Source organism: Perognathus longimembris, chromosome 28, assembly GCF_023159225.1.
Source record: "Perognathus longimembris pacificus isolate PPM17 chromosome 28, ASM2315922v1, whole genome shotgun sequence".
NCBI classification, from domain to species: domain Eukaryota; kingdom Metazoa; phylum Chordata; class Mammalia; order Rodentia; family Heteromyidae; genus Perognathus; species Perognathus longimembris.
This window is the reverse complement of record NC_063188.1, coordinates 38,225,614-38,238,816: the sequence shown is the minus strand read 5'-3', so window position 1 is coordinate 38,238,816 and position 13,203 is coordinate 38,225,614. Positions and strand designations below refer to the sequence as shown.

Here is a 13,203-nt window from a genome sequence, read left to right as displayed (position 1 = left end):
TCAACATTATTTAAAATCCTACATAATACAATGCATCACTATAGACTTTTGGGGGGAAATATATCAATCAGTGTTAAACAGCAGGAAATTGAAATAGTACAAACACAAGATAAGCACTCGAGAATAAAAACAGATTCATTTATTAAACAAATATATGTTGTAATAGGACAAATTTTGTCTCCGTTTTTTTATTTCTAATACTAGAAATCTAGATGAGTTAGATACAGTGTTTTCTCTCAGAGACCTCATATTATAATGGGAGGAAAACAATATACAGAGATGTTCAGGCTAAGGAAGTGCAGAAAGCTGACCTTAAAGAAAGTGAAAAGGCATCCAGGTAACAAAAGCATGTTCAAGAATGAGCAGGAATTATCCAGAAAAGATAGTCAAGGCAATATAGAAACACATACAGTGGTACAGATAAGAAATTAAGTAATGTTATTCTGGAAACTATAAGCAATTTTTAGAGAGTAGACCATACAGATCATGGCAGTAGGCATACAGGGCAAGTTTGGAAAAGGATAGTAACAAGCAGGTATAAAGGTATGAGCTTAAATTTCATGTTTAGAAGATGGATTGGATGTCAGGCACTGACGGCTCATGCCAGTAATTCTAGCTACTCAGGAGGCTGAGATCTGAGGATGGTGGTTCAAAGCCAACCAAGACAGTAAAATCTGTGAGACTCTAATTGACATTTAACCAGCAAAAAGACAGAAGTGGAGCTGTGGCTCAAGAGTGTCAGCCTTGAGCAAAACAAAATGAAAACAACTAAGAAACAGTGTCCAGGCCCTCAATTCAAGCCTCAGTCTTGTCTTCCTCTCTCTTTCTCTCCCTCTCTCTCTCTCCCCCCCACCTCTCTCTGTCTCTCTCTGTCTCTGTCTCTCTCTCTCTCTCACACACACACAAACACATACATATACACATACACAGAGTAGACTCAGGTAGTACTTGCCTAGCAAGCACAGGCCCTGAGTTCAAATCCTATCATAGACAAAACAAAATATTTTCTAGGTGCCAGTAGTTCATACCTGAAATCTAAAATACTTGTGAAGCTGAGATTGGGAGGAATATGCTGGGCAGAAAAGATCTTAAGGCTCCTTCTAAACTGAAAGCTTGCATTGCAGAATCTACTTATTATCATGGTTTTGGTGGGAACTCTAAAATAGGCACAGTATGACCCAGGCAAGGAAGATCCTATCTAAAAAAATAAAAAGCACAGGTTGAGAATGTGGCTTAGCAGTAGAGTGCTTGCCTAGCATACGTGGAGCCCTGGGTTCGATTCCTCAGCACCACATACACAGAAAAGCCAGAAGTGGGCGCTGTATCTCAAGTGGAGAGTGCTAGCCTTGAGCAAAAGGAAGCCAGGGACAGTGCTCAGGCCCTGAGTTCAAGCCCAGGACTGGCAAAAAAAATAATAACAAGCACAAAAAAGAGTGGAGGTGTGCTTTAGAATGCTTGCCTAACAAGCCCAAGGCCCTGAATTCAGTCCCCAGTACCATCAAAATATCAAGAACAACAAAGGAAGGCTGGGAGCTGGTAGCTCACTCCTATAATCCTAGCCACTCAGGAGGCTGAGATCTGAGGGTTGTGGTTCAAAGCCAGCTGGGGACGGAAAGTTCATGAGATGTTTTTATCTCCAGTTTGGAAGTTTACAGTTAATTACAGGTCCTAATACAGACATATGGATTTGATGCCTTTGAAGTGTCTAGGTGAAAGAATAGCTTCCATTCCCATGTCAGCCTCAACCTTAATGGAAAAGCCACGGCATACAAATGAGAACTAAAACCACGGGAATGGACTGAATCATGTTTGTAGAGTAAGGCCAAGAATGGAGCCATGGTACATCTAGGTAATGAATAAAACAGAGCCTATATCCAAAGTAGAGAAGAAACAGAAACACGGGCAAATGAACTGATCATAAGGAGTTCTATATAGGACAAAGAATAGAGGTTCAAGAACATGGGAGCAATGGACACTTTTACATGAAGCCAAAGGTTCTAGTACGCAAAGAAGTGAAAAGTAATCATGAGCTGAGGAATAGAAGTTCATGAAAGGACAAGGAAAAAGGATAAAATACATGTATTTAGAAGGTGGCTGTGAGGAAATTTTTTTTAATATGGTTAGAAGAGCGAGTGGATTACTATAGCCAGGTTTAGTCTTTATATTTTATCTGAATTATTGCAAATATTTCTCCTTCCCACTTCTACCAATCAATATATTAGAATGATGTTTCATTTCTTTAGTTAGCAAATATGTATATATATTATATATATTCAAAATTATGTTTACTGCCTCTTGCAATTGAGTGTTTTTAAATCGAGTTTACATATTTGCTCCTTCAGGGAAAGTAGTCCAGCAGTCAGGAGACACATCATATTTAATGAATGAATGATATTGCCAAATAAGAGCTTCAAATACTTTCTTGTGTTTGCAAGATAACATGGAATCATATGAATACTTAAGTTTGATTAATAATTGTCATCCAAAATTTTCTAGACATAATTTCTAGAAAAAAATTCAAACTACATGGACTTGGAATTCCTTATCTAAAATTCTGTGATTCCAGCAGTACTATCACTTCCTTAATCAACAGAAGTCATATAGTATAAAATAAATTAATATGTTTTATAAAATACAAACTTCCTGTAACAATGTTCTCAGTAATTTTCCTGTTTAACACTTGAGTTGTATTTTTCTGGCAAAGATGTCTCTCTTGCCTTGCCTACAAATTACTTCCTAGCTTTATATTTTCTGTGATTTCTCACTCCCATATAATGTTGGGTCATCAGTGGACTATTAAAGGAAGCAGGCTAGAACTCACAATTATTTGTTTGAATTATTCAAGTCAGAATCACTACTGGAGGAAGATGGCATAATCTTGACTTTAATCTTACCTGGAGGAGGTTTGACAGCAAAGGGCTTCAGGAAGGTTGATGCTGTGGTAAAGGGAATATGTGCACCTGCTGAAATAGTTGTAATGAGAAATAATCAACATGGGTTCAGCTATTAGAGCTACATTCATGACAAAGTATTAAAGAAACTTTGAATTCTCTAAAAACACTCCATTTTTGGATTTGGTCAGCACAGAACTACTGGACAAAGTTATTCAATAACAAAGAATTCCTTCTGTGACAATGCAAATTGACTAGTATGTCACCAAATTTGTCCAATAAAGACATGTAAGGAAAGGAGTGTTCCACATAAGAAATTGCCTGTGTATGTTTATTTCAAGAACCAGTGACAGCATGAGAGCCATCTCAGGATTGAAAGTAGTGAGGATAAATCAGATAGTACCAACTTCTAAGTTGATATTTTTTCTTGAGTAACATAATAAATCATCTATTCTAACTGTATTTGTTATATCTGCATTGCATCAAAACTCTTAAAAGTAATTAGGAATATAAAACTATATATAATATGTAATATATGTATAATATCTATAAGTAATTAAGAATATAAAACTAGATATACATGAATACACACATATAGTTTTTTCCTAGCTCTTTCACTTATTCCCACTTTGAGACCAAATCAGTGAATTTCGGGGACTGGAAATAAGACAAAATGTTGAAAATGTTCTCTCTCATATTGCACATTAGGTTACTTCTAGATAGACAGAATAAACAAATGCCCAACAATTAGACAGATTAAAATACATTTAACACTAATTCTGGCTTCACTAATTAAGAAAACAATGAGTTTTAATAATGTTTCTAATGGCATTGACTTTACTGCAGAACATTAATAATCATTTCTTTGATGTAGCATACAAACTTATTGAAATATGTGTTGGATTTTCCAGAATATATTCTGCCATCTCAAGCCACTCTGGTCAAATTTCTCATATGTGCTGGAATCCCAACCTCTCTGGAAGGATAAAAAAAGGCAATGTTTTCTAGTTCTCTGTATCTTGGAGACTTGGTATACTGCAATTGCTCAGGGACCACTGATTCACGGTGCTAGTGGGAGTTTTTTAATGCTCATAAAAATAAAGGAATTAGGATATCAGGGTAGAAGAAGATTCAATAATTTTTAAACCTATGATTTTAGTTAGAAAATTCCATATCTTTATTTACATTAGGGTAAAGACATCAGTCCTAACACACGAGAGAAAATGTTTTGTAAAATAGTTCAGCAAAATAGGATGGCAATGAGATAGGATTTTATGGTTTCCTTAGAAACTGAATGAACTCTAGTATCCTACTGTTGTTTACATCAATGTGGCAAATCATTTGCTTGTATTTTGATTTAGAAAAATGAGAGAGAGAGAGAGAGAGAGAGAGAGGAATACAACATTTAAAAAATTCAGCTAATATTTATAATCTCCAAAGAAAAGAGGTAGAGAACAAAGAGATAGAGATTACTAACCAAGATACCATAAAGCTACCAGCACAACCATGTTTATTGTAGCACTATTCATTATAGGTATATAATCAACCCTTATCCCCCTCAATGGACAAATGGATCAAGAAAATGTGTTATATACACACAATGGAATTTTACTCACTCATTAGAAAGGATGATATTGTACCATTTGAATATTTGGAAAAATAATTACAGTAAGTTTAAGTCAGGCCAAGGGAGAAAAAGGTTCTGTGTTTTCCCTTATATGTGGAAGCTAGATTTAGCTTACAAATTCATAAGTAAATACATTGGATGGTATGCGAGAGCATACAAATTTATTAACTGAAATATGATAGATTCAAAAGAAATCTCAAATAGTATAGTTTCTTAGAAAACCAAAATCAAAGTTCAGCAAAATAAAATATCAAGAAGATTGGTACTTGAAAAGGGTGGGGTGGGGCCAAGGGGAAATGTGCAGACAAATGAAAAGGAGGAGGAAATATAGACAAAATTCCAATGTAAACCTATAAAATTAAGAGGAGGGGTTGGTAGGGGAAGGATGGGTAAGAATGTTGAAAAGGATGATATTGATCACAATATATTCTATTCATAAACATCTTTGTTAAATGGCAACTCCTTTGTACAATTACTTAAAGATAATTTAAAAAGTAAAGAAGAGAAACAGAAAGTACATGAGAATTGACTGAGCAAAATAATAAAGTTTTTAAACTGAAGTTCCCAATATGTACTGGCATGTTGAATTAAAGCTCCTTTGTATAACTACTTAATACTTTTAAAAAGTAAAAAACCACAAATTTTCCCAATTAAAAAAAAGATGATAGAGCTGGTGGGGCGGGGTGGGGGCTGAGAAGATTCTGTATGTAAGATAAATAGGGAATGGAACCTTACTCATCATTGGTTGAAATCCTGATGGAGATACTTGATTGCATTCTTCCATTAATTGTCTCCGTGTTTTAGCATGTATCTTCCCCTCACAGTGAGAACGAGCAACAACTGAGGAGCTAAAAATCATGTTGCAGGGATCACAAAATTTGTTTCTGTCCACTACGTCATTCTCATGCATCTGAAATAAGCACAGTATTGTTGGAAAGAGTAAAACAATCTCAAGGTTTAAAATTACAACACGCAACATTTAAAACTCACCTGGAACCTCTCAACATACATCTTGCTTTTCTTACCAGGTATTTCCTTTTGTTCCCAACACATTTGAAAATAAAATCTCACATTTTGAGCATGCTTTTCACTCTGGAATAAAGAAAGACATAATAGGGCTGTGTTTATTCCACAGTATAATCACTGAAAACCTATAACTTTCTGAATTTTTGGACAGCATGTAAGTTTTAGTATATTTCATTTACATTAATTGATGGAAGAGTTCTATACAGTCTTACATTCCTAAATCTCTGTTAAATAGGATCAATTCTATCATGTATAAGGCAATAATTTTTATATTCCTTTTGTCAGCGGCTCCAGGTTACCACTCAGTATCAAATGTTTACTTAAGGGAGCTGGGGATATGGCCTAGTGGCAAGAGTGCTTGCCTCGTATACATGAGGCCCTGGGTTCGATTCCCCAGCACCACATATACAGAAAATGGCCAGAAGTGGCGCTGTGGCTCAAGTGGCAGAGTGCTAGCCTTGAGCAAAAAGAAGCCAGGGACAGTGTTCAGGCCCTGAGTCTAAGCCCCAGGACTGGCCAAAAAAAAAAAAAAAAGTTTACTTAAAGTCTTGTACAATGTTCCCAGCTAGTACAGTATATCTCCTAGCCTCCCTTTCAGCAAACTACAGACATATACCTAGACTATAGCCAATAAGATATATGACAGCCCTTTGTACAATTAACACACACTAATTTTTATGTAATCCCAAGTGTTGTGTGGAACTTTTGGGGAGCTGTGAGATAAATTTTTCTATTCTTCTTCCCTCTTGCTTCTAGAATTAAGATGCAAAGGATGGCGTTCCAATAGTCATCTTGGACCATGGGTGACCTTAAAAACAAAAGCTTATTCATCAGAGTATAAAGACAGGAAATGCCAAGCTACCTCACTGTGTCATGGAATTTTCAAATAAATCTTTCACTCTCTATGTCTCAAATTCTTTTATGTGAGGAAATAAAATGTTATGCATTCACGCCACACTGGAAACAACCTCTGAAAAAATGTTGAATCAAATACATAAGAATAAGTAAGATGTTGGTGTAGGAGGAAGAGAAACTAGCACTTCCTGTACACATTATTTGAAGCCATCATTCTCTCTTTATAGAATTTTAAATTGTGAAATATAACTCTCATGATGTGGCAGAAAGGAAAGAATACAGCTGAAGCTCATACTCACCATTTACTTTCAATACATATTAACATTTTGGTTCATTTTTTTCACATCAGTTTTTTTGTCAGTCGTGGGGCTTGAACTCTCTCTGGGCCTTAGAGCTGTCCCTGAGCTCATCAGCACAAGGCAAGCGCTCTACCACTTGAACCACACTGCCACTTCCTGTTTTCTGGTGGTTGATTGGAGGTAAGAGTCTCACAAACTTTCCTGCCTGAGCTGGCTTTGAACTTTGATCCTCAGACCTAAGCCTCCTGAGCAGCTAGGATTACATGTGTGAGCCACCAAGCGCCAGGCTCACATCATTTTTTTTTTTTTAAAAGTGTTGAACATTTTCAGATACAGTCCCATGTCCTCATACCCACAATCTTTGCCTCTCTTTCCTATGTACGTATTGACAAGCTGTACGTATTTATGGTAAATACTAACTCAAAGTTAATGTATAACATTTCCTTTCATTGTTTTGTTCTTTTATAACAGTTGTCTGGACATAGCTATTGAGCTACTGTGATCTTCTGCTAGGACTATCCTAGACGTGTACTAATTATTCCCAATGAGGGAAACCATAGAGTCTATATGTTTCTTTGGGTCTGGCTCATTTCACTTAGTATGGTTTTTTCCAAGTCCTTCCATTTCCTTATGAATGGGGCAATGTCATTCTTTCTGATAGAGGCATTGCAAAATGAACTCCAAGGTATGGAAACAAGTGGTATATCATGGTTGTTTTTATCTTCAACATGCCTTGTGAAATTATGCCCTTTTTCTTTTGTATTTCTTTCCCATGGTTTTACCCCTGATAACACTGTAACTGATTTTAGTTCCCTGGATAGTGTGTGTGTGTGTGTGTGTGTGTGTGTGTGTGTGTGTGTGTGTGTGTGTGTGTGTGTATTGGAACTAGGGAAGGGAAAGGAAATAACAAAATCAAGAGACAAAGGATAAAAAGACAAACCAATTCAACAGCAATACTTACAAAACTATGTAGTGTAAACCAATTGTACAATTCATGGGGGAAAAGGGAAATGGGGAGGGGGAGGCGAGGGTAAATGAGGGAGGAGGTAACAAGTTGGATAAGAAATGTACTGACTGCCTTATATATGAAAGTGTAACACCTCTGTACATCACTTTGATAATAAAGAAATGAAAAAAAAACTTGTTTGTAACTACACTGTGTATATACAGCTGCATTTATAGACAGGAAAATTCATATTTTAGGAATTTGCTGCCTATCTTTTCTCAATTTTCTCTGTCTCACTACTAATTCTGAGTTATATTGCCTAAGAATGTGCTACGCACATACTTTACTTAACTCTCACAAGTATGATGATGGAGATTTTCATTATTCCCATTTTTTTTAGGTTCAAGAAACATGCACAGAAAGGTAAAGTCACTTGCTCTAGGTTATATAAGTAGTCAATTCTGGAATTAAGATTTACACCTACTTTATCTCAATCTACATACAACACAGTTTACCTCAGTAATTCAATCCTAATGAGCATCAGAAACAAAATAGAGCTGCCAATAAGATGGAAAATTAGCAAAATGAGATAAGGTGCTTAAATAAACAGAATTGGAGATAATATAGCCCAAAAAGAAATCTACTCCCTACATATGAAACTGTAACTCCTCTGTACATCACTTTGACAATAAATGAATTAAAAAAGAAATGTACTCGTTACATGACTTATGAAACAGTAATTCCTCTGTACTTCATCTTAATAAAAGCAATAAGAATTTTAAAATAATTTTGAAAAGTAGAATTAGAATTACATTTGTTTATAATAATTGTATTTAGTACTCTCAATAATCTAAATATTAGATAGGAGAGAAAACTTAATAGCTCAATTAATTATACAGAGTGTGAAGCAGTGCCAAATGAAAGAGTACTGAATTTGAAATCAGAAGAGATTAATTTTAAGCTTAGTCATGCCAGTGAATAGCTATGAAAAATCTCTTTGGGTCTCAGCTTTCTAATTTGTAAACTAAGAATAAGAACACTGAACATTTTCTCTTCTGCCTCTGGAATTCTATGGTTCAGTGTCTAAAAACATGTATCCAAGTCAAAGTATAAGACTCATTTATTTTGTTTCTATGGTCTCCTTTTGTTGTAAAAGAAGAATTATACACGTTCTATAATATCCATTGATTCATAGTAATAATTTCCTCTTCAAGTTTTATAATGTCTTTTTATATTTACTATGAGGACAATGGATATAAAGGGACACAGAATAATGTGAAGAAAAGAAAATGACCCTTGGGTTCAAAACAACTGAGTTTAATCTGGGTTTCCCCAAATTTAAACTCATATGATGCTGTACTTCCCTGAGCAAATATTTCCATCCATGAATGGAAATAACATTAGGCATTTTATATGAAGTGACTTGCTACATCAAAAATTTGCTCATATCTTGCACATGATCATATAAGACAAGGATAAGCAAAAACAACATCAAGAAAAGGACACAGGAGGATTCTACTGTTGATGTTATCTTTAAAGTTCTAGGTGAATTTCCTGTGGCATACCCTACATGGTTACTGGATATGATTTTGGTACACTGGACATTATGTATATATATATATATGCCTACTTGATCTAGGGAAGGGAAAGAAAATTGAGGGTGTAAGATATCACAAGAAATGTATTCACTGCCTTATTATGTAACTGTACCCCCTTTGCAAAACAACTTGTCAATCAAATTTAATTAAAAATAATATACTCTATTCCTATTATATTTAACCAACCTTATAATGGGAAATCCTTTGAGATTCGAACTGTAGCACCACTCCACAAATATGACAAAAGTCATTTGTAAAAAGTCCAGCCTTTCTCTGGTCATTCCAAGTGATACCTAAGAATAAAATAAAAATAGTCTATCACATTAACAAATCTTTACAGGCACAATTTTTGTTCCTCAGTTGCATATTATTTTACAGTATCACTTCATATTTTCATGTTTGTGAGGTTGCAGTAATAGCTTGTTAAGTATTCAGTTTAATATGTGTATATTAGGTATGCCTATAATATCTAACATGGCAAGAGTTAATCACTTAGTATTGTAAGTCTAGGTGATATTTGAAGGCACCAGTAACATTACAAGCTTCATAGAAGGGGGAAACAGTCATTTAAAAATATAATTTAAAGTTACAATAGTTGGTATTTTGTGTTTTATAGAAAGTATTACTAAGAAATGCACTGTTCTAAGACCAATGCTTGTACAAACACATCCAACTCATTAGGCCAAACAAATCTCACATAACTCCATGCCCAAATTATCAAATAATGATCATGTACTAAGATCTAAATATTAGTGCTGTAGTGTTTTTCACTGTAATAAATAACATGTCAAGCATTTTTACTTACACACCTAACATACAAATTTCTTAACAACTTCCATGTGTTCTGACCAAGATTGTTACCTTATAGTGTATGAAGCACAGAACATGAAAATTTTATGTTATTATTTGGCTATTTAAATTATTGAGTTGGTACTAGGCATGCTTTCATGAAGACATAGTAAATTTATGTTAAATAAATAGAAAGTTGTAAAACAAATATAATACATCCAATTCCTAACACTAACAGAACTTACATAGATGCACACATATGCATAGGAAAATATAGAAGAACAGAAACTAAATTTAAAAGACGTTAGCTTTAGTTACCCATAATCTTTGACTCGAAATGAGATCTTTTTTTCAGAATCAGACTCCATATTGCCCCCAGCACCAGGCTCCAGAACCATTTCTATGGACCTTGGCTCCAAAGGACCCAAGGTTCAATCCTATTTCACAAAATCCAGGGTACAGGTCACTCCATTAAGCCCTAGTACCAGGCTGAACTCCTTGGACTGAAGCTCCATCACCACTCTTGTACACTCAGGTTCCAAGCCTGTACTAGTGGCTCCAGGTTCCCAGCCCACCACAGAGCTAGGTTATCACTGGAAGATTCAGGCGTAAGGTTCATTCCAGTACCAATTCAGTTCCTATGGGTCCAGGTTCAGGCTAGCCTGTGCAGGAAAAACCAGGTCTGCCATTGTGCATCCTATAGCTTTAGGTCCATCCATCCTTGGAGACATGAACAACATGTCCATAACACTGTATTCAGGTTTTAACTTAAATCCTGAGGACCTACCTACCTGCTGCTGATGAAGAAATCAGACTCCCCAAGTTGTTGAGCAGCAAGCTCTCCCTACAATCTCATCAAGAGACCTGCCCCAAATCTCTGGAATGGTTATCCTTAGTAGACAATACACCATATTACATAAATAATATGCTAAGGAGTAAGGAAACACTAATTTAGATAATGAGAATTCCTAAAAATTGCACTGATTTATTTCCTATATCAACCCATAATTACAGGTTTACCCATTATTAAGAAAGCTTTGAAACTGACACTCAAGTTGTTGAATATCGGGCTGAATCTTTTAATCCAGCCTCTCATTCCTAGTGATCAGTTATAGGAAATTACTGATTCCCTTCTAATTTTTCCTTTAGAGTAGTATTGACTAACCAAGTACTGATGCCTCATGCCTGTAATCCTAGCTACTCAGGAGGCTGAGATATGAGGATTGAAGTATCAAGCCAACCCAAGCAAAAAAATAGTTTGTGACACTCCTATCTACAATTAACCAGTAAAAAGCCAGAAGTGTAAGTGTGGCTCAGGGGATAGAAAGCCAATCTTGAGAGGAAAACATAAGCAAGAGCAGGAGGTCCCGAATTCAAGCCTCAGTTCCAAAGGCGCGCGCACACACACACACACACACACACACACACACACCACATTGCATAAGTTACTATCTTTAACTCAGTTTATCAGAAAAAGTTTGGTTTGCTTTAATTTTCCTTCCTTTCTTTTCTTCTTCCTTCCCTTTTCTCTTCCTCCTTTTCTTCTTCTTCTTCTTTTTTTTTTTGGCTCAAAACAACAAATTTATTCTTTAGCAACCCTGGAGGATTTTAAGTCCAAAATATGTCTAATAGATATAAATTCTTTTAAAAAACATTTTGTGAGCATAAATAAATTGCACAAAACAGTTTCATTGTGATATTTATAACATGCACACATTGTGCCTTGTCCAGACTCACCCTGTCCATATTGCTCCTTTGGTTTGCTTTTCTTTATCAAATGGCAGCATATTCTCTAGCTCAAAACCTGAGTAATTCTTAGGAAAATACTGATTTATGTCAATTGTAACATAAAATTTTTATTTACCTCTTGTAGTTTGACATAACAGTGTCTAGTTTGGGCCCTCGCTGTCTGCGGACATCATTAACTTAGATATTTAGGAAAGGAATGAACATTAACTGAAGGTCTTCTGTGTGTCAAACAAGATGGCAGTTAATCCCTTTAGACTTTAAGGCAAATGTACATGATATTGACTATATTGTGAAAGTTAGGAAATTAGAATTAAGTGAAGTTAAAATAACCTGTCGCTTGTGTTATTCAGTGGAGTAGGGACCTATTTTTTTTAACCTTGACTCTATTACACATACAAAACTGTTTTACATGTAGGAAATGATAACCTGAATAATTCCTAATCTCAGGAAGTATACAATTCATTAACAAAGATAAAATTGCACAAAAGGAACTATAAACCAGGCACTGTTGGCTCACGTCTGTAATCCTAGCTACTCAGGAGGCTGAGATCTGAGGATTGTGGTTCAAAGCCAACCCAGACAGGAAAGTCCCCGAGACTCTTATCTCCAATTAACCACCAGAAAGCCAGAAATGGAGCTGTGGCTCAAAGTGGTACAGCTCTAGCCTTGAGCAAAAAGAGCTCAGGGACAGCCCTCAGTTCCTGAATTCAAGCCCATGACCAAAAAACAAAACTCCCCAAAAAACTATAATCCCAAGACCTGAATATTTTAGATACTGTAAGACATAAGAAGATACAGTACATTCCTGCTAAGAAATTTAGGGAAACTTTGTAGAGAATGACTCTTGATCTAGGGAATAAAAGATGTAGCAATTTAGGTAAAAAATAAAGTAAATGCATTTGAGGGAAGAGATACTATAAGTAGTAATAGAAAGCTTTGAATAGAGCCAAATTATGACAGAGAGCACTTGGATTTAATTCTACATTTAACAGAGGGAAAAGAGTGGCTTAAAAGTGGCTGACCCAGAGCTGGGGATATGGCCTAGTGGCAAGAGTGCTTGCCTCATATACATGAGGCCCTGGGTTCGATTCCCCAGCACCACATATACAGAAAACGGCCAGAAGGGGCGCTGTGGCTCAAGTGGCAGAGTGCTAGCCTTGAGCAAAAAGAAGCCAGGGACAGTGCTCAGGCCCTGAGTCCAAGCCCCAGGACTGGCCAAAAAAAAAAAAAAGTGGCTGACCCAGAAGAAGGGCAGTGGGTACAGAAAGGAAGAAAAGTAAAGCATAGCTATAAAAACTAGAGAGAACTAAAGGGTGAGCTTAGAATTTGCTTTCAGTACAGTAAACCCTTAGATATATTGCATCTAAGTATAAGTAATGATGCTCCTAATATTAGGGGTGGATTTATAATCTTATATTCAGTA

General features: G+C 35.9%; 2 protein-coding genes across 3 annotated transcripts in view; one reads left to right on the top strand and one right to left on the bottom strand.

Moving 5' to 3' along the window:
• Window positions 1-13,203, top strand: part of Bex5 (brain expressed X-linked 5) — an 851,362-nt gene that overhangs the window by 275,952 nt on the left and 562,207 nt on the right. The window lies entirely within an intron of this gene.
• Window positions 1-13,203, bottom strand: part of Zmat1 (zinc finger matrin-type 1) — a 44,639-nt gene that overhangs the window by 14,856 nt on the left and 16,580 nt on the right. The window contains exons 2-4 of the mRNA XM_048336966.1: window positions 9,429-9,535; window positions 5,509-5,610; window positions 5,254-5,428 (exon numbers count right to left, since the gene is read on the bottom strand). Coding sequence (XP_048192923.1) covers window positions 5,254-5,428; window positions 5,509-5,610; window positions 9,429-9,535 — 384 coding nt within the window. The remainder of the gene's footprint in view (window positions 1-5,253; window positions 5,429-5,508; window positions 5,611-9,428; window positions 9,536-13,203) is intronic.